This window comes from Typopeltis vanoorti, chromosome 13, assembly GCF_054136105.1.
Source record: "Typopeltis vanoorti isolate ZY-2024b chromosome 13, IOZ_Tvanoo_1.0, whole genome shotgun sequence".
Taxonomy (NCBI): Eukaryota; Metazoa; Arthropoda; class Arachnida; order Uropygi; family Thelyphonidae; genus Typopeltis; species Typopeltis vanoorti.
Genome location: NC_143561.1, coordinates 25463776 through 25487697, shown reverse-complemented (window position 1 = coordinate 25487697; position 23922 = coordinate 25463776). Strand labels below are relative to the sequence as shown.

Here is a 23922-nt window from a genome sequence, read left to right as displayed (position 1 = left end):
TCCTCAATCCATGTAGAAAGTGGTCTCTCTAATTCAATCATTATAATACTTTGATTTTAAGTGGTCTACATGCATGATTAACTTGAAGCAGCCTTACCTTTTAGGATTTAGCTCTTTATACATTATTGTAACTCTTTTATCCTGTGCCTTATAATTTTCATAAATTTCATCTTTATGCATATATTATACCTTTCACATAATCTTTTTCTTAAGAATCTCTTGCTGAATAAGATTGCTTGTCTGTTTCACTCCTACTCTATTTATTCTTCAAACTCTCAGACCCCTTCTTCATTTAAGTATTTTTAATAGCTTCCTGTGCACTCCCAACATCTTTCCCGTGTAGCAATCTGTACTGGGCTGGGACAGCCTAGTGCATTTCATCATCACCTGCAACTGATCCACTAGGTCTGTAACAGCACCCCACTGGATTTGATCTTGTTAGACTCCATCTCTCACCAGGTGGCTTCAAACTCACTGACACATGGAAAATTGTTAATAGTATTACATTCATAGCTTTCCACTAGCTAGATTCAAAGTGTCCAATATCATCACAGCACATTTCTCTTCTATTTCATCTATCCCTCTTAAAAAATACTGTACCCTTTACACACTATAATTTAGTATATCTACCACTGATAGCCATGTCTCACTAATGCTTACAATTTGTGGGCCCCAACATATTTGCCAAGGTAACAAACTGTATCTCTTTGTTTCTGATACTCCTCACATTTATGTGTATATAAAATAAGTTATCTTCACATTTTTTTTTTTTTTTTTGGATACTCCTGGTTTCTCTGACTGTATTAGATATCATACCATTTAATAATTTCTCCATACTCCTGATACCAAATGCATTAAAGTGCAGGCTGTCCCTGTAAAGGTTTATTCTTTCCTTACTCACTCCACACATACAAAAACTCGCAACCATTTTTTATGAAGCCTTATCATCAAATCATGTATCATCGTAGCCCTTCTTAATTCACTGCTTTGATGTTATGGTAACATGTTAACAATTTTTACTCTTCGTTCCTTCTAGGAATCCTTTCATATTGAATTTGTTGCTAGTATAAATCATTCATACCTACTAGAATTATCATCTCTTTTCTTTTCTGTTTTCAATTGTGTTTATATTTTTGATTTTTGCCCCAGAAAAACTTGAAGTAATGACCCTGTCATCAATGACATCTCTTCTGAATTATATTCTTCTTTTTTAAAAACACACCTCCATAGTACATTCTGAAGAATGACAGTTTGAAAGACTAAGTTTTAAATCTTCTCTTGATAAGGCTTTTCAACTCAAGTTGAATCAGCCAGTCTTACACATAGTTGGATGGAATTTTGCTTTCCAGAAAAAAAAGAAAAAAAAACGCTGGCTGCAGATTCATATAATTATCAGACATGGGTTACTTCGGCATTTCCTATGTAGCAACCTATACCTGGACAGCCTAGTATACTTGTGAGTTGGTCATAATTTCCACTTTGTAGTTCAGCATGTGATCTTTTCTGAATGGAACATTCATAAACGATGCCACTTCACAAGTTAATACAGTATGATCACTGCCACGAACCATCACACCTTTACCTGAAACCCTCTATGTCACTGTAATCAGATCTGACACTCTTTGACCTTGAATTTTTTTTATCACATCAGCAGTAGCAGTTCTCCTTAAATGTTCTACTAATAGATAGTCTGAAGAACTGTAATGATTTTTGGTATATTTTTGTTAAAAGATCCTTTTCAGTGAGATGAATATATTAAAAAAAAAAATCGCTACTACTTTACTGTGAAATATGGCTATCAAAATCATATTTTCATTGGATTTTAGAGGAATTATCTTTCTTGACAATGCTGATCCACATAACATGTGCCAGAGAATGTGTAGAACATGCACAATTTATAGATACACAATTTTCATTTGTTTATAAATTCAATTAAAGTTGCCAAGAAATTCTTGTTTAATCCAAGCGTGAGCAAATAAAGTTTGCATGTGAAGTATCTTCATGAGTGAAGATATGTCATGCACAAACTTGGTTTTCTTACACTTGGATAAAGAATTAGAGAAGAATATAATTTCTTGGGAACTTTAATTTAATATACAATTTTAGACTTGATACACTTGTCCATCCTGCTTTAGTTGCTTTTGCACAAACAACCACCCATCACAGGAGAGTTGAAATACATCAACATTGCAGTATAACCCACTTGTTCTGAGATTTTTTTTATCTTTTTGACAGTTTGTGTAGGGAAATCACTTTTTTTTATGTTATGATATCTTAATCTAGTTAATGACTGATACATCAGTTATTTTTTATTTAAAATACCATAATATTCCCTTAACTATTTTTTTATTATTTTTCTTAAATAGAGTTGGAAAAATTGGAAGTGATGGTTTTGAATTACAAGACAAAAATGTTAATGCACCTGAAACATCAGGGCACATAACATCGGATGACCAAACTGGTAAGTATATAGCAAGTCTAAATGTTTAGAGGAAGGGAATTATAATGTTCATTATAGAGAAATTTATGTACTGAGATCTTTTAATGTTGCGGATGAGATGAACCTAAGAGGTGTTTCCCTCATTCTCAGTAATCAACAGGGTTAAAAATTTATAGTACATCAGTTTCATATGTGGCCTAAAGATTAAGAACTCAGGAATTTGTTGATATGTTTCTTCTTGAACAGTTAGGGATCATAGTTTTTGGTTGCAGGAAACAGCATGAGGAAGACTTAAAGAATGAAAGGAAGAAAAGAGAAGATTGATATAGTAGAGTTGAAGCTGGAGAGTTAAAGAATGGTAACCAGCAGTTGCCCATGCCCTCAGAAGAAAGTAAAGAAATTATCGTAGCCAGGTCAACAGAACATTGCTCATGAAAATACCTATAAAATAAGCATAATGCAGAAAGAGAATATCTTTTAAAAAGTGATTGGTGGAAAGTGAAATAAATCTGTGTGTGAGTGAAGAAATATGAAGAGAAAGAGCTGTATACCATGATACATAGTGAACAAGCAGAGTTAGCAAATTGCTATGGATGTCCTTGAAAATGTCAAGAGCAACCACATAAATTTCTTCAAACCATCCCACTCTTGGTTACTCTTAGACATCGAACTGGTAGTCTGAGGTTGTGTTTTCTAAATATTGAGGCAGTTTTATGAATTCAAGTTTAACAATTTTAAGGTAGATGACAGAATAACTAAAATAATTTATTATACAGTAAATTCTGGTTGATTGTGGCAGCTGTTTTATTGGAACAAGTTTTGGAAAAACAAAATAAGAATATAACAAGAATTTGCTTCTTTTATTTGGAACACAATATTATTTAATTGGAAAAACCAGTAACCTCTCTCACATGGAGTGTTAGGAAAATTATGTAATCTTGATTCAAAAAATTTAGTGCTAATAACCTCTGCAAATATTGATGACACAGGGCTATTTTATCATGCTGCACTGTTCGGGATAATTAAAAGCAATGGATTGTGTAACTGTGTTATGCACTTTAAATATGTTGAACTAGTGGAAATAATAAGTAGAAACTAGTAGAACTAAGTACTAGTAGAAACACAAGCTGTTAGTTATTGGTCCAGACATCAATAATTTTAAGAGATTATAATGGAGAATTTACCAGTTCAGTATCATGTGAACAAAAATGTGTGAATGGTATCTGAATTTTTTAAGAATTGGTTTATGAGTTAGGACATGGAATTACAATGGAAATCAAGAAAAACTTACTGGTTCTTGATGATTGCTAAGGTCAGCACAAAAGTTAATCTATTACAAGCAAATAGTTCATGGCTGATAGTTGGCAAAGAATAAACGTCAAGACCATTCAAAACTGTGGTTTTAAGCATTCATTCATTCATGGATTTGCCGGATATGGCCAATAGTCAAGATGACATCCCATTAGATGTGAACCACAAGTACTTGCATCCATTGAAGGTCATCTTCAATACTACAATGAAAAATAAAGATTTTGTGGAGGAAATTGAAACAAAACATTAGAAGTCATTAGAAGAAAAAGAACGTGATGAGGATTACATTCCCAAGATGGAACCATTGGATGCTCGCAAGTTTATTACTGGATTATGACTCAATTTCATGCAGGAAGGCGGTATTATATCTACACTAAATACCTGCACTGATTTTGTTTAATTGCAGTCAATAAAAAAAAAACTGACAGGTCACACCCGATCAATTCTCATAATGTCATTAACTGCTAAGAACTGCATACATGTTTAATATATATATATGAATGAAATAATTTTTATAACAAATATTATACTTTAAAGGCAATTGTTTATCTATAATAATAATGATCAGTCATTTTACTACACAAATGAAAAACTTGTTTAAACTTGTATTTTGTCTTATGTATACACATCTTTTCAACTCTTGATGTGCAACATTGTTTAATTGGAGAAGCTGCTTAATTGGCCAAAGTATGCTATTTCCAATGTGGCACACTTAACTGGAATCTACTGTATTCTATATTTTTTATGAATAAATGATCTGTATGGAATCATTTATACTGCAGTTGTTTTCCAGCAGAAGAAATTCTTGCTGTTAACAAATATAATACAGCCAATCCTTCTCTCCACTATTCCTTTTGTCAGATATTTCCTTCTTATTAGGTTTTCCCATTTCATTATTATTTTTTTATCACAATTGGCTTCCTCAGCATCCAAAAAACTAGGCATTCCCTTCCACTCAGAATGCTATTTTACGCATACCTAGCTTCTGTCTTGTCTTGTTAATGTCATCTCCTTCCAGGAGGTTTAACTACCATGAGCTTCCACCATGTACGGTTTGTGCTTCTCTTTTACATTCTTCATAGGACAAAAAAGTCCAGTCCTTAATATTTCCCATCCAATCTGTTCTTTGTCTTCTTTTTTTTTTTTTCTTTGTATCATTCCTTCTAGAAATATTTTTTCTAGGGATTCATGCCTTAGTATGTGACTAAGGTAGGTGGTTTTCCTTTTCTTAATGTTTTTCAACTCTTCTCCAATCATCTCTAATATTTCTGAATTAGTTTTTTTTCACAGTCCATTGCATTCTAAGAATTCTTCTGAGGATCCACATCTCAAATGCTTCAAGTTTATTTTCACAATATTTTGATGTTGTCCAGATTTCTGCTCCATATAGCAGTGTTGACAATACATAACATTTGGACAGCCTAATCTTGTTTTTGTGTGAATTTCCTTGAGGTCAGAATGCTTTTCATGCTAATGAAGATTGATCTAGCAATTTCTATTATTCTTAATATTTCCTTATCACACTTTCCTTTTTCTGTAATTAGTTGACCCAAATATATATAACTCTCTACTTGATTTAAAGTATTTCCTTTGATCTTAATATTTATATTGAGTATTTTCCCTTTTTTTTGTTTTCTTGTTACCAGCATGGTTTTGGTTTTTTTGAAGTTGAAATGAAGTTCATATTTTTTGCTTAGTTTCAGCATCTCTTCTAGTAAGTTTTGAAGATCTTTTTTATTTCCAGCTAGTAGTACTGTATTGTCTGCATTATCGTAAGTTGTTTATATTTCTGCCTCCTATGCTGACTCCTTTAAATTCTTCTAATTGCTGGAAGATATTTTCAATATATAGGTTAAACAATATAGGAGAAAGAACACGGCCTTATCAGACACCCTTCTTTACTGGGAATTCCTCCAAGGTTTCTCCTGATATTTTTATTGGCAGTTTGCTCCCGATATAGATTTATCAGTAAACTGGTATCTTTACAATCTACTCTTAATTTTCTGATTCATTTGATTAGTTATTCATGTTGTATATTGTCAAGGGCCTTTGTGTAGTCAGTAAAACATAAGTAGACTTCTTTCTGCTTCTCCAGATATCTTTCTATAATAGTTCTAATGTTGAAGAGTCCCTCTCTAGTTCCTTTATTTTCCTGAAAACCAGATTGTGTTTCATTAATTTTCAATTTGATTTTATGTTTATTTTTTGCTAGGATGATATATAACATAACTTTTGCTATCTGACTGATCAGACTGATTGTTCTGTACTCTTCACATTTGATTGTCTTCGATTTTTTAGGTATTGGTAGGAATGTCGAGTGCTCAAAATCTTTTTGGCAGGTGTCCAGTTGCATATATTTTGTTACATATGTCAGTCAGTGATCTTATAGTCTTATCATCTGTCCAAAAGTTATTATTGTGTTGAACCATAGTTCTTTTGCAATCCTACGTTCTTTCCTTATCTCCTTGTTTAAGTTCTTGTATTCAAGATGATTTTTGTATTTCTTTCTTTCCTCCATCATTTTCAGTATCTTGTCATTCATCCAGGGTTTACTCATCTTCTTCTCAAATTTGGGAATTGTTTCTTTTACTGCCTTTTTTATGCCCTCTTTAAATTTCTGTCATCTATCCTCAATCTCATCTTTAGGGTAAGGATACTTGGTGGAATCAGGAATGTTAACAGCAGTGGATTGTGCCAGTTCCTTTAAAAATTTATCTTGTATTTCTTGATTTTTAAGGGAGCTAAGATCATATTTTCCCATGTTATAGGTTTCATTGTTTTCTTTAATTTTATTGCTGCTTTAGTTACTATAGGATTTAATGACTATTGGGTCAGACCACTGGGTTGTGATCTGATCCAATATCAGCCCCTGGGTATGTTTTGGCTTGTAAGATGTCATTCTAGAATATTTTTTTAATCATTATATAGTCAGTATGGTTCCTTCAGCTGTCTTCAGGACTTTTCCATTTGTAAAAGTCTTCTAGGAGGCTGGCTGAATAAAGTATTTGTTATAACTAGATTGTTTTCTTCACAGAACTGTATTAATCTTTCTCCTCCCGGATTTCTATGGGCCTGGTTTCCCATGCAGGAAGAGATCTTTTCTGAGCCTACTTAAGCATTTAGATCTCCCATAATGATAGTTATGTCTTTTGATTTAGCGTTTTTTTAAGTGCATTTTTAATGCCTTCATAGAAACATTCTACATCTTCATCTGGGTAATCAGAAGTAGGTGTATATATTTGGACAATAAAAATATTAAAAGGTTCAGCTGCAATTTTTAATGCAATTATCCTGTCACTTATGGGTCGAAATCCAAGTAAGGATTGGGCAATCTCATTTTTTAGTCCAAAATGCTACTCCATTTCTGACTGTCTCCACATGAGTATATAATTGAATGGCTCTTTCTGTTTATTTTTCCTCTATTAGTCCATTTGACTTCACTGATACCAGCAATGTCAATTTTCATTGCTTCAAGTTCTTGTATAAGGTTGTCTAACTTCCCAGCTTCATATAAGGTCCTTGATATGTAAGGACCATTCCAAGTTGCAAGCCTTAAGAGAAGATTCTTGGTTTTCAGACATGAAGGATCAGGATAATACCCTCCCTGGAGGGTATTTTATCAATAAGATACTCTCCCTGGAGGGTTTAAGGTATCTTCGTTATATGCTATTTTCATAGTATCTGTCTTACGTTCCCGAGTTTCTTTCTCTTCTTCCATGTAATGTTTCCGAGAGACAAAAGTTGCAGAGGGCCTACCTTGTCTCTATTGCCTAAATCCGAAATGGTTCTCTGTTTCATGGTTTACTACAGAAGGTTACGTGGTGAGGTTACCGTCTCTTCCACGGTGACTGGCCACATCTCTGTTTTGTCTCGGAGTGTGCCCAGACTATGTCACATAGTTTGCTGTCATGCCTTTATTACCATTGTCAAATTAAATCTTTGTCATCTGCTAACTCTGCCGTTCCAGTCTTCAACCAGGAGGAGGAGACACTCTCCTTCACTACAGCATAAAATGCTGATACTCTCACTTAGTTTTGCATGCCAGTCGAGGTACGGTCCCAGGATGTGGCCCAGGATGTGCACTCTACCAGCTACCTGGAGCCATAAGTGAGAGTTGCATGAGCAGTAGGGACCAATTCCACCCAGCCACCAAATATTTTGATGTCACTGCTGAACAGGTAGAGGTGCTACCCCTATTACTCATACCCGCCCCAGGATCAGGATAAAATACCCTCCCTGGAGGGTATTTTATCAATAAGATACTCTGCCTGGAGGGTTTAAGGTATCTTCGTCATATGCTATTTTCATAGTATCTGTCTTACGTTCCCGAGTTTCTTTCTCTTCTTCCATGTAATGTTTCCAAGAGACAAAAGTTGCAGAGGGGCCTACCTTGTCTCTATTGCCTAAATCCGAAATGGTTCTCTGTTTCATGGTTTACTACAGAAGGTTACGTGGTGAGGTTACCGTCTCTTCCACGGTGACTGGCCACATCTCTGTTTTGTCTCGGAGTGTGCCCGGAGTTAGAACTCGGTCGTGGCTGTTTCTTTACTTAGGTCTCACAGGTTCGATTTGTTTTTATGAGACAGTGCATCAAAAAGATCAGGCAAGCTATTAACAAAACCAAACACGTTTATTCTAAGACAATTAAACAGAAAGGAAATAGGACATATCATGTGCCTAGCAGAGGTATCTAAAATACTGGCAGAGGTATCTAAAAGTTCATGTGATTTCCCCCATTTTTTTCCAGTACTTTCTGATCAGACATTTTTGGCATGAGATTTTTAACATTTGTCTGTATAACGACATCTCAAAGCCTTCAATTTTTTTTATTGATGTTGTCTACAAGGTCCAAGTTTCTGTACCGTACAGCAGTACAGACCATACATTGCATTTAACCATGTGTACTCAAAGCCCTAAATTTCAACTGCAGTTACATGGTATTGATTTCATCAAGAGAACATTTTTTCTTGCCGTAAAATTTTTGTAATTTGTAATTTATAGTTTGTGATATTGATTATGACATTACTTCTTTACCTTATGTGTTTCCCCTCTTGCTTCTTTAGTTTTCGTGGTTGCTTGAGCTTGTACAAAATGCCTATATGTTCTAATCTTAATTCGCGTATAATACTATTATTTAACTTTAGTCCTTTCATAATCTCCTTAGCTCCCCCCTCCCCTTCCAAGGCCATAAAGTATAGTCTCACATGTGCTAGTATCGTAGACTTAGGAAAATCTTTTGGTTGGGACCAAATCCTTAATTTATGTTGCTATAATTCAAATGTATTAATCCTTAAAAATTTATTTTTGTTAATGACTGACTGTGCCATTAAGGATTGTGTAAAAGAATTTTCCATCTTTCCTTTACATACAAGAGAATATTTTAGCTAAGCACATATAATAACCCTTAAATCAATTTTATCTCAAGCAGCTCCAAATTACTCGGTCGTGGCTGTTTCTTTACTTAGGTCTCACAGGTTCGATTTGTTTTTATGAGACAGTGCATTGGCTAACAAAGATCAGGCAAGCTATTAACAAAACCAAAGACGTTTATTCTAAGACAATTAAACAGAAAGGAAATAGGACATATCATGTGCCTGATTCTCCACACATTCATTAAAACAATTCACTTAAAGCATTAGACAAAGAAATTATTTACAATAAACTTATTTGACATTTGGATGGATTTTAGCACACATATCTTTACTCGCATTACAATTAACATAAGGCAAAATTATACTATACACGTTTTAAGTATTATGTAACACAAGCACTATTCAAGTCTACAGTATTCTTATAAGCACATTCAAACTCTCATTCGGCTTTCTGACCTTTTCAACACATGCCATTAGTTAAACAGAATCAACATCTATCATCTGTACACACATTCTAGGCTATTAACATAAAGCGATCTACTTACAAGCTCACTATATCATGTATGGTCCTGAGTCCAAAAGGGTTAAGGGTGAATTCCGCTGCCTCCTTTCTTGTGCAACGGCTGTGATCGGGCACTATCCGGCAGTTGTCGTCTTGCAGATTCCTTCCTTGTAAATTTAATGCATTTTTTCATCAATGTTAGGAACTTCATCGGCTGCTACAAATCAGCACACGTGGATCGGTACATTTGTCAAAGAATTTCATGGAAGGATATCTTGTAACACTGCCAGCGAATTCCCCGTGATCTCCAGAACTACTGATCATCGGACCGCAACTCCTCAAAAAGCTTGCCACAGAAAAAAAAATAAGAATTCGAGCCTCAATCTCTGCCTTTTATATCATATCTAAAAAAATTCCCAGATTTACTGGAAGCACCCTTATCACCCACGCTTACATTAGGTTTTGGCGGCAAAACTCATAATCCGGTGACCTTAGAGACTGTTGTTGATCTTCAGTTTAGTAGCCTAATCCTGTCTGAGTTTTTTAGTTACAATTGCTTGTACTTCTACCACAAGCAGCTATTGAGAAAAATATTTCTATGTTTCACCACAAGAGATTTTACACCATTTCAATTCTAACTTTTATTTCCATTTCTGGATTGCAATCTTTGTTTAACGAGCATCCAAGATATTTAAACTTTGCCACTCTTTCTATTTGTTTTCCATTTAAAGAAAGTGCTGAATTAAGAATTGGTTTCTTGCTTGTGACCATGAATTTAGTTTTGGTGATATTTATTCTTAATCCCATTTTTTCACTCTCTTCATTCACTAGTTCCAGAAGATTTTGAAGATCCTGAATATTGTCAGCCAGGAGAGCTGTGTCATGCATATCGGATGTTACTGATCACCATTTACATTAATCCCTTCCTTTCTTACTTTCAAGACTTTTTGAAATATAGCTTCTGAGTATATGTTAAAAAGAAGAGGTGACAGCACACATCCTTGCCTTACTCCTCATTTGATGTTAATGGAGTCTGTAATAATGCCATCAACTTTGAACAGATGCCTTTTGGTTCCAATATAAATTTTCAATGATCCTGATGTCTTTACCATCTAATCCAGTTCTTTTTAATACTGTAATCATTTTAGCATGTTGGACTTTGTCAGATGCTTTCTTGAAGTCGATGAACAAATGAATATTTCCTTGTTTTGGTCAATGCATTTTTGGAATAAGATCTGAAAACAGAAAAGAGCCTCTCTTGTTCCCGAACTGTTTCTAAAGCCGGATTGGGTATCACTGATGGTGTCTTCACATTTTCTGTATATTCTTTTTTGAATTATTTTCGGAAACATTTTGAGAATGTGACTCATTAGGCTGAATCATTCTATAGTCATTATATGTTTTTGCATATGCTTTTTTAGGTAGCATGATGAAGGTAGACTGTAATCCGTCTTGAGGGATTATGCCTGTATCATAGATCTTATTAAATAGCTTTACTAATATATTAATGTTGTCACCTTCTATAGTATTCCCATTTGTAGATCTCTGTTTGGCATTTTGCCAATAATATTTGATTCATGGTGAAGGCGAGAAAGAAAAGAAAGGATGTATGAATTGTTCGCCGGCATGCGAAATCACGTGCTTTCTTGTCTGTCGCTGTACTAGTAGTAGCTTAATTTTTGTTGTTGCTTTTTTTGCATTATTTTTTATTATTAATTTGGTTGGTAGTTGGAAGGGGACAAATCATTCGATGCTGTTTGCACACTCTCCCTCGATGAGTCTTTGGACTCCCTGAAGGTGTCAAATAATAATAATAATAATAATAATTTGTATGACGGATCCAGTACAGTTAACAAATTCTGTTGTTAAACGTTTCAGTAGCTCTTGCAAAAGAATATTGAATATTGTGCTGACATTCTGCGAAAAAGAATCGTTAAAAGGCAGTCTCCTTGTTCCCCTTTCTCAAGTCATAAAACGTGCAAGTGCAATTGCAGGCGTATTGGGGTCGACTGTTAAAAGAATTCGTAGGGGATCAATAGGTGAGGGTAAGCCAAAATTTAAATCTCCTAAAAAAAAAAAAAAAGCGCCAGAGAAAGAAAACCATTAAAACTGTAGCTTTGAATGATTGTGAATTAAACGTTATAAGAACTATTCACGAATTATACGTGGTCAAGAAAAGAGTGCCAACTGTTCCGAAATTGATTCCTGTGCTTAAAGAAAAAATTAATTTTCCTTGGAAAAAAGAAACTTTAAGGAAAATACTTCATGAAATCAGATTTTGTTTTAAAAAGTTCCAGAATAAAAGGAAACTTATCATGGAGTGAAGTGGCATTGTTTTATCTAGAACGCAGTATTTGAGAGCAATACGACATTTCAGGGAGGAGAAAAGACCAATTGTGTATCTAGATGAAACTTGGATTGATAGTAATTTAACTTATGGAAAATGTTGGCAGTTTAAAGAAGAATGTGGAGTGCTACAAACCGGAAATGCCTCGCGGCACATAATAATTTTGTGTGGTGGAAAAATGGTTTTTTTTTACTGAATTCAAACTTACTATATAAAGCCATTTCAACTACTGGAGATTACCATGGGCAAATGAATTCTACGATCTTTGAAAAGTGGGCAGAAGAAAAAATTATTCCAAACCTTTCTAGAAATGCTGTTGTTATAATTGATAATGCTTCATATCATCGATTAAACAACGTTCCAAATTGGTCTAATAAAAAGCAAGTTCTTATGGATTTGCTCTCTGCAAATAACATTTCTCATTCCCCAGATATGCGAAAAATCGAATTGCTTAATTTGGTCAAAAGAAACTCGCCCACAACTAAACTATTTAAATTCGACACGATGCTCAAAGAGCATGAATTTCTAGCTTTGAAGCTACCACCATATCATATTAATGCTATTGAGTATGTTTGGGCAGAAGTGAAAAGTTTCATTCGCCATTGCAACATAACTGGGGATATTGACATGTCAAAACTTTTTAAGCTTTCAGAACTGGCGATTGAAAGTATTACAGTTCAAAACTGGGGAAAATATTGCTCTCATGTCACCTTATTGGAAAATATGTATTGGGACAGAGATGGAATTATCGAAGAAAAATGTGAATGGTGATCAGTTTAAGTGAAAGTGATGGCGATTCAGATGACTATGAAGATTAAAAGGATTTGATAATGGTATTTTTATTCAACTTTTTTTTTTTGCATGGGTTTGTTAAAAGAGTCACAACAAGTCATAAATAATTAATCGGTTTAGGGCATTAAAGTGTCTCAGTTCTCTCAACTGTAAGTTTAGAATATCGAAGTTCATTTGAAAAAAATTTCTGTTTTTCTCTATAATTATTTTTATTTTATAGAAAACTTTCTTAAAAATAAATTTCATTAAATTTTTGTTTTATGCTATACCTTTTTTTAAGTTTGTTAATACTCTATGTACATTTTTCCAACTGTCATACAAGCAAAATAGTTACACTTTAAAAACTACTATGTTCGTAAAAGAAAAGATAAATTTTCCAACCTGTAATAATAAACAAACTTTGATTAATTTGAACAATAAAAGATTGATTATCCTATTATCAGAATGGATTCTCCTTTTTGGGACATGTGCAGACGTGTCGAAGGGTTTCTAATCTGTGAGCGAACTATAATAACTTTACTATTTCTGCTGGTATTCTATCTGGGGCTAAGGCTTTACCATTTTTAGCTGAGTTTAGTGCACATTCTACCTCTGATCTTAGAATGCATGGACCCTCCATATGTTCAAAAGTATTTTCTGGGTTCTGTCTGTTATCAGTAAAGAGTTCTATATATTTCACTCATTCTTGTATTTTGTCATATTTTTGGATATTATTTCTCCCTTTTTGTTTTGAAGGATACAGTAGATACTGACTACAATATTCTGTGTTTTGAAATCCACTTGCTCATCATTGTGACCATAAGTTCAAATATTTTTTAAAGAAAGCACCAAAACCTTACTCCAGTATCCAAACTTGAATTGGAATGACTGCATCTCACTATCAACAAGTCTTATTCTAATCATGTATCATTAAATTTTGTAAAAATAATAAACGAATGGAAAGGCTTGTGTTTGCTGTACACATTCATTTATTTTTAATGGTATTAATGAGAACACAGACTGATAAGAAAATAACTATTTATCAACTTATTGCTAATATTTCGCTGGTATTATATCCAGTATGTTTAAAGCACAAACAGCTTGTTAAAGTACACGAAACAGCAACAATCTGGTATAACAATGGGACTAGTTTAAATAATTGTAACAGACAACACAAAGACTAAAGTCCTAATTAGTTTTGCTGTAATCTTCTGTGGTAGAAGGGGTGGGGGGTAGTATTTCTGGGTAGTATTTAGTATTTTTTTATCCTATGGGGATTATAGCCATTGGCTAAGAAAGTGTGACATAAGTGAGTTCAGCAATGGGAGCATCGTCTTTGGAACAAATCACTCTATCTCTGTGGGTTAGTGTTTTTAGGATACCATACTGTTGAGATGGAGGATGGTGTGACTGTTTGTCACACCATGTCACAATATCTCCCTGTATGTGTGTGCTTTCTATAAACTGAAAAAGATAAGGAACCATCTGGAAGATGTGTGATTAGTGTATCTATGAAGGACAGACAATCGTTAGCTTTCAGTTCCATTGTAAAGTGGATTTTTGGGTGTTGGCTATTTAAGTGCACTAAGAATGTATCCAATGTGTCTGGACCATGTGGCCAAATAGCACACACCATCAACATAACATAGCCAAAGCACTGGTTTGAGAGTGGCTGTATTGATAGCTAGCTTTTCCAAGTGTTCTATGTAGAAATTGGCTGGGGGGGGGGGATAAGGAGGTAGGATTTGCTGTCCCATCTAATTGTTTGTGTTTGTATATTTTCTCTTTCCATGTAAAATAGCCTGCATGTACTGTGAATTTAAATAATTAAAATATATCAGGGGAAAAGGGTGACTTTAGTAAATAAAGGGTTTTGATTAATGGTACATTTCTGAATAGTGGAGTGATATCAAAAACTCTCCATTATGTCTGAACTTTTTAATGTATGGTTTTCTGAAATACTTCTTAGGTGGACAGAATTTTTAACAAAGGAGGGAGAATTGATTCCGAGAGTGGTTTAAGCTAAATGTTTAGCAAGTTAGTGTGTGGGACTGTTTATAAGAGGAATGTCCAGAAAGTAAGTTCCATTTTTAAATATTTTCACTGCAGCACTGCGATAGCAACGGTGCACATGCGTGCTGAGTTTGTTGATTCCTTAGCAACGCGTTGGTGCCATTTTCAGACATTCTCGCAGTGAATATGATTCTTGGTGAGTGTTTATAATGTCTAAGAAAATCGAATCACCCTTCGCATGTGAAATTAGGTCAGTTATCTGTTTCTTGAATGTCAGGAACATTAAAGCAGCTGAAATTCATCAGCAAATTATTGAGGTTTATGGAGAACATGCAAAGAGCGATTCAAACACAGCTTCTCGCCACCTTCGGCTGCGAACAATTCCATCATCCTCCATATAGTCCTAACCTCTCGCCAAGTGACTTTCACCTGTTCGAACATCTGAAATCTTTCCTTCGTGGCTGGCAGTTTCAAGACGATGAGGTCAAAGAAGCAGTCAATATGTGGTTTGCGTCACAGGTGGCAACCTCTTATGATGAAGGTATACAACTCTTGGTGCCCCCGTTATGATAAGTGCCTGAACAATGGCAGAAATTATGTGGAAAAGTAGTGAAAGATGTCTACTTTAATTTCCAATAAAGTTTTTTTCATGGATATATTTTCTTTCTCTGACAGCCCATCAGAACTTACTTTCTGGATGTCCCTCGTACTATCCACAATAGGGCATGTGGGGTGTGCCTTGTTTGTGAATTTTTGGTGCTCCATATATTCTGGGTGTTTTAACATGGAAAGACTTCAGTTTGTTGACTGTTTCTTTAGGCCAGGAAGTGACTTTTTCAATAATTTGCAGGCTTTATTCTTTTGCGAGTTGGTGGGATCCCGATATATAATTTGGTATGTTGACCGGTTTTGTAGAAGTATGTACATCTTGCTTTCATATTCTGTTGAACTGTTTCATATTCTGTATTCTGTTAATACCATTAAAAATAAATTAACGTAAATTAATAATTAATAATATAGTATTTCTTAGTTTAAGAGAGGAGCTTAGGTGTTGAGTTATTTCTGACTCATTTTTAATGGTATTAAAAACACCTCATTTGGTGTTGTTAATACTGTTAAAAATAAGTCATGAAGCATTTCTTAGTTATTCCTTTGCATTGCTTTATAAAATTATGCAGCTCTCACTGTTTTAAATTCCATTGTTCAAGTTCTACTTTATATTCTACTGCCTGTTGCCACTGATGAAGACCTAATTTTTAGGTTGAAATATATGACTTATGAAGAGATATTCTATACTCCTTTTCTTGTAAACATCATGTTAATTTCATGAAGCCTTATGGCATTAGTATCTTTAAAACAACTTACCTCACTTTGTTACATTCATTTGTTGCCCCATATTGTTCTAATTCCAATTATTACCAACATATTTGATTATCTCTGAAAGTCGATTGCATGTCTAATTACCCTAATAGTGAGTAATTCTCCTTGATGAATTGTTATTGGTAAGCATGTATTATGCTATTGGTAAGCATGTATTATACATGCTTACCTAAAGGGTAAGCATGTATAAGTATATACATGCTCACCCTTTAGGTAAGCATGTATATACGTGCTTACCTGAAGGGTGCGTGTGTTTAGACACTTTTACTTAATCGGATTATCTTTTCTCCCAGCAATTTGTAAGTACTTACACAAATGCAACAAGGTTTAAACATTTAAGCAATTTACAATATTTTACATTATAACATAAAGTAGTGAAAATATCCTCAATTTAGTAGTACTTTGATAAATTAGAAGAATTTAGTATGCCCAATATATCAATATGATTCAAATTGCAAACCCATGTTAAGTCTGTAGGAAATGTTAATTAATTTAATTTTAGTTTCATTCAGAACTTAACAGCATGATCTACCCTTCACAAAGTCATGCTCCCCTGTACAGTATCTCATTTTCATCAATCCATTCCTGTATCTTTCCCTTGACTACTTTCTCCAAGACCTTGACAACGACTCCTGATATGCTGATCGGTCGGTAATTTGCAACAGTAGTCTTGGACCCTTCTTTATGCAGTGGAACTATCTTCATCTCTTTCCACACCCTCGGGACTAAACCAGACCCGAGACTTAGATTAAACAACATGGTCATGGGCACTAATAATTCTTTAGCAGCTTCACATAAGACCCATGCCAGTATACCATCCAATATACCAGTATACCATCCACAGATGTATTCACATTAAGGTTTTGTAATAGACTATTCACTTCCACTTCATTCATCACAATTCCTGTATAAACTAATGGTTCCTTCATTTTTTCAATGTCACCACCCGGATGATATACTCTTGCAAAAGTCCTCGTTCAGTAATTCCACTATATCGACTGATTCAGTGACCTCCTTACCATCGGCAGTCCTTAAAATCATTCTGCTGTGTACAGTTTTTTTTTTTTTTTTTTTTTTTTTTTTTTTGCTTGCAGCATATTGAAAGAACTGTTTGGGATTCTCTTTAGCTTGCATAGCTAGTTTCCTTTCATAATCCGCTTTTGTTTTTTTACCACACTCATTACCCTTCTGGCCTGCATTTTATACCGTTCGTGTGACTGCAGGTCACCTTTCTCTTTAAATTCCCTCCACAGTTGTTTCTTTTTTTGCAGCTCAAGCTTAATGGTGTTATTCATCCATTTTACCCCTACTTGTTTTACTATTCCGACCCTAGGTATGCAATCAGCCATAACTCCTGTAAATGCTCCTTGACCACTTCCCATGCTCTATCGACATCCAGCCCTTTCAGTTTTACATGCCATGGCACTGAAACTAGAAATCTTCTAAGCTTGTTATACTTGACAGCATGGTAATTCCACATGTACCCTGTCTTAATCGAAAATTCCATACCTTTAGCCACCTCCCAGGTCAAGACCTTATGATCACTCTCACCAATAGGTGGCAACATGGTCATATTCATTACAGTCAAATTCTTAGATGCTATTACCAGGTCAAGCACTCTGAAACCTAGTATTTACAATTATATGCTGTCTCAGATAGTTTGGTTCAGTTCGATAAAATCCAGTTCCTTCCTCACGTGTGTCCTCTCCTCCTTCCAATCAATGTTACTATAGTTGAAATCCCCCATAATAATTACCTTCCTTCCACTCATTTCATAAATTTGTTTATGCATACTATCTCCTCCATCTATTCCATCACCTGGTCTGTTACAGAGGTATTTCCCTACTGAGTGTTCCTGACAAGATTTATACAAGTATACTTGAGAAACAGTTGAGAAGAATTGTGGAAGAAAAGCTTGGCGAAGAACAAGCTGGATTCAGGCCAAATAGAGGCTGTCAGGATCAGATCTTCACTGTACGACAAATAGTTGAGAAAGCATGGGAATATAACAAAGATATTTAAGTTTTGTCGATCTAGAAAAGGCATATGATAAGGTGTCAAGAGAGAAGCTATTCAATACGCTACAGTTATATGGTGTCAATGGGGTATTATATCAAGCAATATCTAGTCTTTATTTGAGTTGTAAGTCAATTATCCCCCCTGTTATTCATTGTCTATATGGATCACATTATGAAGGAAAGTGGTATTAAACATGAAATCAAAATTATAGATGTTAATGTCAGTTCTTTGCTTTATGCAGATGATGTTATACTTCTAAATAAATCTGCTACAAGTCTGCAAGATTCCCTGACTAAATTGAATAACTGTTTGTAATATGGTATGAAGGTCAGCAATAAAAAGAGAAAGACAATGAAAATACGCAGAATCGTTGAAAACGTCAACTGGCTTGTGAACGGAGAATGTGGAACAAATAAAACATTTCAGCTACTTAGGCACGATTTTTACTGAAAATGGTAAATTAAATATCGAAATAGACAACAGAATCAACAAAGCTGGTATGGTAGGAAGTCAATTGAATAAATTCATATGGAGTAAAAGAGAAATTAATCAGAACACTAAATTAGCTGTATACAAGACAGTGTTCAAACCAGTTTTAACTTATGGATTAGAGTTTTAACTTATGGAGCTGTGTCACAAGTAAAACACTTGACCAAAGACTAGAGACTGCAGATATGAGATTCCTGAGAAAGATTAGGGGCGTGAACACATGGCATCAATGGCAATATCATATTAAAAATGAGAATATTAGGAAAGAACTTGACATTGTCAGCATCCAGAAATGTGTTAGCAGAGCCAATCTTAGGTGATATGGTCACTTAAATAGAATGGGGCGAGGAAAGATTAGCAAAACAAGTGTTCTCTGTCAGGTTGGTAGGAAAACGACCCAAAGGAAGACTAAGATATAGGTGGATTGATACAGTACAAAGTGCCTTAGATGGTGCAAGACATGCATTTGCACGGGGTGGCAAAGTTGGTATAAGCTATACGAAAAATAAGGGAGAAGGGGCGACCAAATATGCTACTCACAGGGCAACTACATGAAAAATAAGGGAGAAGGGACGGCAAAATATGCTACTGCATGGGGCGGCAAAATTCCTAGGGGCGGCCCTGGACATCCATTGCCTTTTGCCCATTTTGCAAGCTTATTTAAATCATCCTGCAAACTCTCAACATCAGCTTGATTTTTTATTGTGCTACCCAACTTTACAATCATTAGTAAACAACTGAATATTTTCCTTTAAGCCATTTCCTAGATCGTTTATGTACAAATTGAACAATAATGGCCCAAGCACAGAGCCCTGAGTCACACCACTGGACACCTGCCTCATCCTGGACTCTGCTCTTCCATACACACTACGTTCTGGTATCTCTCCATGAGCCATTCTCTTATCCATATCACCATTTTAATATCCATCCACATCTGCTCTAATTTGCACAACAGTATTCCATGGGGTATCCTGTCAAAAGCTTTAGCAAAATCCAGAAGTATCACTGTGTAGCCATTTCTCTGGTCCAACTCAGATGTCATTCTATTATAAAAAGTTAATAAATTGCTAAGGCAGGATCGACCTTTAACAAAACCATGTTGGTCCCTATAGAGTATCATATCCTATTCCACCCATTCTTGAATTCTGTCTTTAACCAACTTTTCCAATACTTTTACCAACACTCCCGAGATGGTGATTGGTCTGTAATTAACTGCCGCAATCTTAGAGCCACCTTTATGCAAATAGGCATTGACAAATCTTTTGCACATTCACCCAACACCTGAGCTGATATTCCATCTAAACCTACAGCAATGTTTGCATTTAAATTTTGCAATATACTAAGTACCTGTGATTTATTAACTTCAAATCTTCACACTAGTTATTGCTACAGGTACAGAGATATCCTCACTTGGTTGATAGACCTTTGAAAAGGGATCACTCAATAACTACTATTACATCTGAATTGGTCACCTCAATATCATCAGCAGCCACTAAGGTTATCCTTCCAAAATTCTTCTTCCTTTTTTTTGCCACATAGGGGAAGAACTCTTTGGGATTACCATTGATCTCCTTGACTAAGGTCTTCTCATAATCTGATTTAGCTTTTCTTGCTATTCTGGTAACCTTCCTAGCTTGAGCCTTGTATTGCTCATGGTTGTACAGATCGCCTTTCTCCTTGTAAATTCTCCATAACATTTTCTTTTTTTGGAGATCAAGCCTGATACTACTACTCATCCATCTAACGTCTACCTTGTTTTTCTTCCTGACATGGGAATACATTCTGATATTGCCCTCCTCAGATTGTTGGAGTCCATCAAGTAGTTTTCAACTCCTGGTGATTCTATGAACATACTCTCCATTCAGATCTGTCCCTGGCCATATCTTTCAGAATTTCCAGGTGCATTCCAGTTGCTTCTTTAACTCCATTTAAGTCCATGGTATTCTTAGTAAGCGTCTCCAAACTCATAATTCAAATACATCTATCTTCCTTCTTTCACTCTTTCTGAGCTTACTTTGACATCCATACAGTATCACAGGAAATATCATTGCTTTCACAATTCTGATTTTTGTTGCGAGGCTAATATCTTTATCTTTAAAGATCTTGCTTAAATTTGTCATTGTTTTCTTTCCAAGTAATAATCTTCTTCTAGCTTCTTCAGTACAAAACCCATCTTTATCAATTCGGGATCCTAGGAGCACAAAATTGTTAACTACTTCCATTTTCTCCTCGTCTACTTCAAAATCATTAAGTTCACATGTTGCCATAACATTTGTCTTTTTCGGGTTAAGTTGAAGGCCATATTTATACACTTTCTTCTTTAACTTTCATAATAAGTTCCTCCAAAACTTCTTTGCATTCTGCTATTAAGGTGGTATCATCTGCATACCTCAAATTATTAATATTTTTTCCACCAATTTTAATTCCAACTGAAGACTCTTCCAGGCCTGCCATTCTTAAAATGTATTAACTGTACAAGTTAAACAGGTATGGAGATGAAATACATCCTTGTTGGCACCCTTTACCTATTGTGAAATATTCTGTTTCTCCAAGATCTGTTTGGACAGTAGATTCTTCTTCATTATAAAGATTCCTCAGAAAGATATTGAAATGCTCTGGTACTCCTATTGTTCTTAACACGTTTCATATGATCTACAGAGTCAAAAGCGTTGCTATAGTCAAGGAAATGAAGGTAGACATTCTTCTGATATTCCTGTGATCTTTCTATTATCCATCTTACATTGGAGATTTGATCTCTTGTTCCTCTGCCTTTTCAAAATCCTGCCTATTCATCTGGCATTTCTCTCTTCATGAATGATCTTAAGTAAAACTTTACTTGTATGAGAAATCAGTGCTATAGTTCTGTAATTTTCGCCCTCTCTTTTTTCTATTTTGCACTGATTTTTTCCATTTCCTAGTAGTTGCGATTCAAATTCACTAACATAGAGCCGTTAAAATTTTAACTGCCTCTTCTCCCAGGGCTTTGAGCTCAAAAGGTATTTCCCTCCTGGTGCTTTCTTACTGGATAGTTGTTGCAGTGCCCACCTCACTTCACTCTCCAGTGGTACTGGCTCCTATGTATAATCCTGCTCTTCAAATGTCTCAGTAATTTTGGAGTCCTTTCTGTAAAGGGCTTCTGCATACTCTTTCCATCTTTCTTTGTTGTCTCTGGCTTCTGTAAGATATCCTTTGTTTACTTTTCAAAATTGTCACGTTGGCACTAAACTTCTCTGTCAGTTCCCTGGTATTTTTTTGAAAATATCTCGTTTTTCCTTTCCTATTTTGGTCTTCTGTTTGTTGGCATTCCTTTGTAAAGTATTTATCCTGTCTCTTCTGACTTGTCGTTGAAACTCTGCATTCAAATGCTACACTTCCTGCAAATTTCCTGTGGCCTTCATTTTCCTCCTTTGCTGAGCAGTTTTGATGGCATCTTCTAACAGCCATTTAGACTTCTTACAAACTGTTGAAAAATTCTTCTTTGCTTCTGTTTCAATTATATCTTTAATCTCTTCCAATAGTTCATCTGGTTCTCTTTCACACAAATTGAGTGTGTTGAATCTGTTCTGTATACTAATATTGTATTCAGTCGGTATGTTTCCAAGATCATATCTGATCGACATTTGTGATGTTTTCAGTTTTCGTAATTTCACATGTATCTTAGCCACTAATAATTCATGGTCTGTTCCACAGTCTGCACCTGGAAAATCTTGACAGACTGAATTGCACTTCTCCATCGTCTTTGTCAAAGTATATAGTCAATTTGATTTCTGTATTGTCCATCAGGTGATATCCATGTGTACAATCTCCGTTTGTGCTGTTTAAAGCAACACAAAAAAGAATTCTCTGCACAAAACTCAACTAGTCTCTTCCCTGCACTATTATGAATACCTAAACCAAAATGACCTGTTATTCCTTGTTCCTCAGTTTCTCCCACTTTTACATTCCAATCTCCGATAAGTCGCCAAAAATTTTGCTTTGGTGTTGCATCTATCAAATATCATCTTCTTGTAACTTGCCATAAAATTCTTCAATGTCTTCTTCTGGTGCCTCTGTAGTGGGTGCGTAAACCTGTATGATGGTCATATTCGTTGGGTGTCCACTGAAGCTGAGAGAAATGATTCTGTTCCTCACTGGATTATAGCCAAATACATACCTAGCCGTCTTTTTCCTGAGTAAGAAAGATACTCCATTTTTACAACTTGTTTCATGTCCTGAGTAATGCACCATATAGTCTCCTGACTGAAAATGGCCCATTCCTGCCGATCTAAGTTCATTTATTCCGAGTATATCCAGCTTCTTGCTCTCCATTTCCATCTTTATTATTTCCAGCTTACCTTGGTTCATACTTTTAACATTCCAGGTTCCAATGTTGTGTGTTCTTATGAAACAGGGAGCCTCCCTTTTTTTCAACCAGCAACATCTACAATCAAGCTTACTTCCAAGGCCCTGGACACATAAAAACTAGTTCTACTTGTAGAAGCCATCTGTTCTTCCCCAGTTGCATGTAGGATGCCTTCAGGCCCGAGGGTCTTACCATCCGGCACCATATCGTACTTTCTCATTTTTGGCATGTTCATAGAATGGTCTTGGCAAGGTACAGAGGTGGTTTGCCACTGCCTTCCTCTGGAATATTTTTAGACTTTCCATCTAGATCCGAACTGTTCTGTATAAACGGGGGCTTCTCTGGAAGGATGTGACTCTTTGCCTCGCAGTACGGTCTTGGTAAAGGAGAGGCTAAGCCTCTGTATTAGAGATGTATTGCACATATCTTTACCCAGGAATAATTCCCAGTAAGGAAATTATCCCTTATCCCTTCCTCAGATACCAGCTGAGGAAGGGATAAGGGATACACACCAGACTGCCTCAAATGAACTATCATTCACCTGTCTATCTTCTTCATATAATACTTTCTTTGGCTGCAACTCATCATCTATCATCACAACAGTACTCCTTCCCCCATTCTATCTTCTCTGTCCTCCCTGAAAATACTGTACCCATCACATTCAATTCCTGTAACCACATCTTCTGCTGACAGCCAAGTTTCACTAATGCCTACAACTTTTGGTGAGATTGCACTGACTAATGCCAGAAATTATTCCCTCTTATTTCGAATGCTTGTATTAGTATACAAAAATTGCAGATTCCCTTTAGTTCTTGTACCAGCTTTAGAACCGATATACATTATTATTATTATTATGTAACGCCTCCAGGGAGTCCAAAGACTCATCGAGGGAGAGTGTGCCAACAGCATTGAATGATTGGTCCCCTTCCAGCTACT

General features: G+C 35.4%; 1 protein-coding gene across 2 annotated transcripts in view; it reads left to right on the top strand.

The window, feature by feature from the left end:
• LOC150099998 (phospholipid-transporting ATPase ABCA3-like) overlaps positions 1-23922 on the top strand; it is a 728766-nt gene that overhangs the window by 462927 nt on the left and 241917 nt on the right. For both annotated transcript variants that reach the window (XM_090402469.1, XM_090402468.1), the window contains one exon: positions 2367-2461. In XM_090402469.1, coding sequence (XP_090258595.1) covers positions 2367-2461 — 95 coding nt within the window. The remainder of the gene's footprint in view (positions 1-2366; positions 2462-23922) is intronic.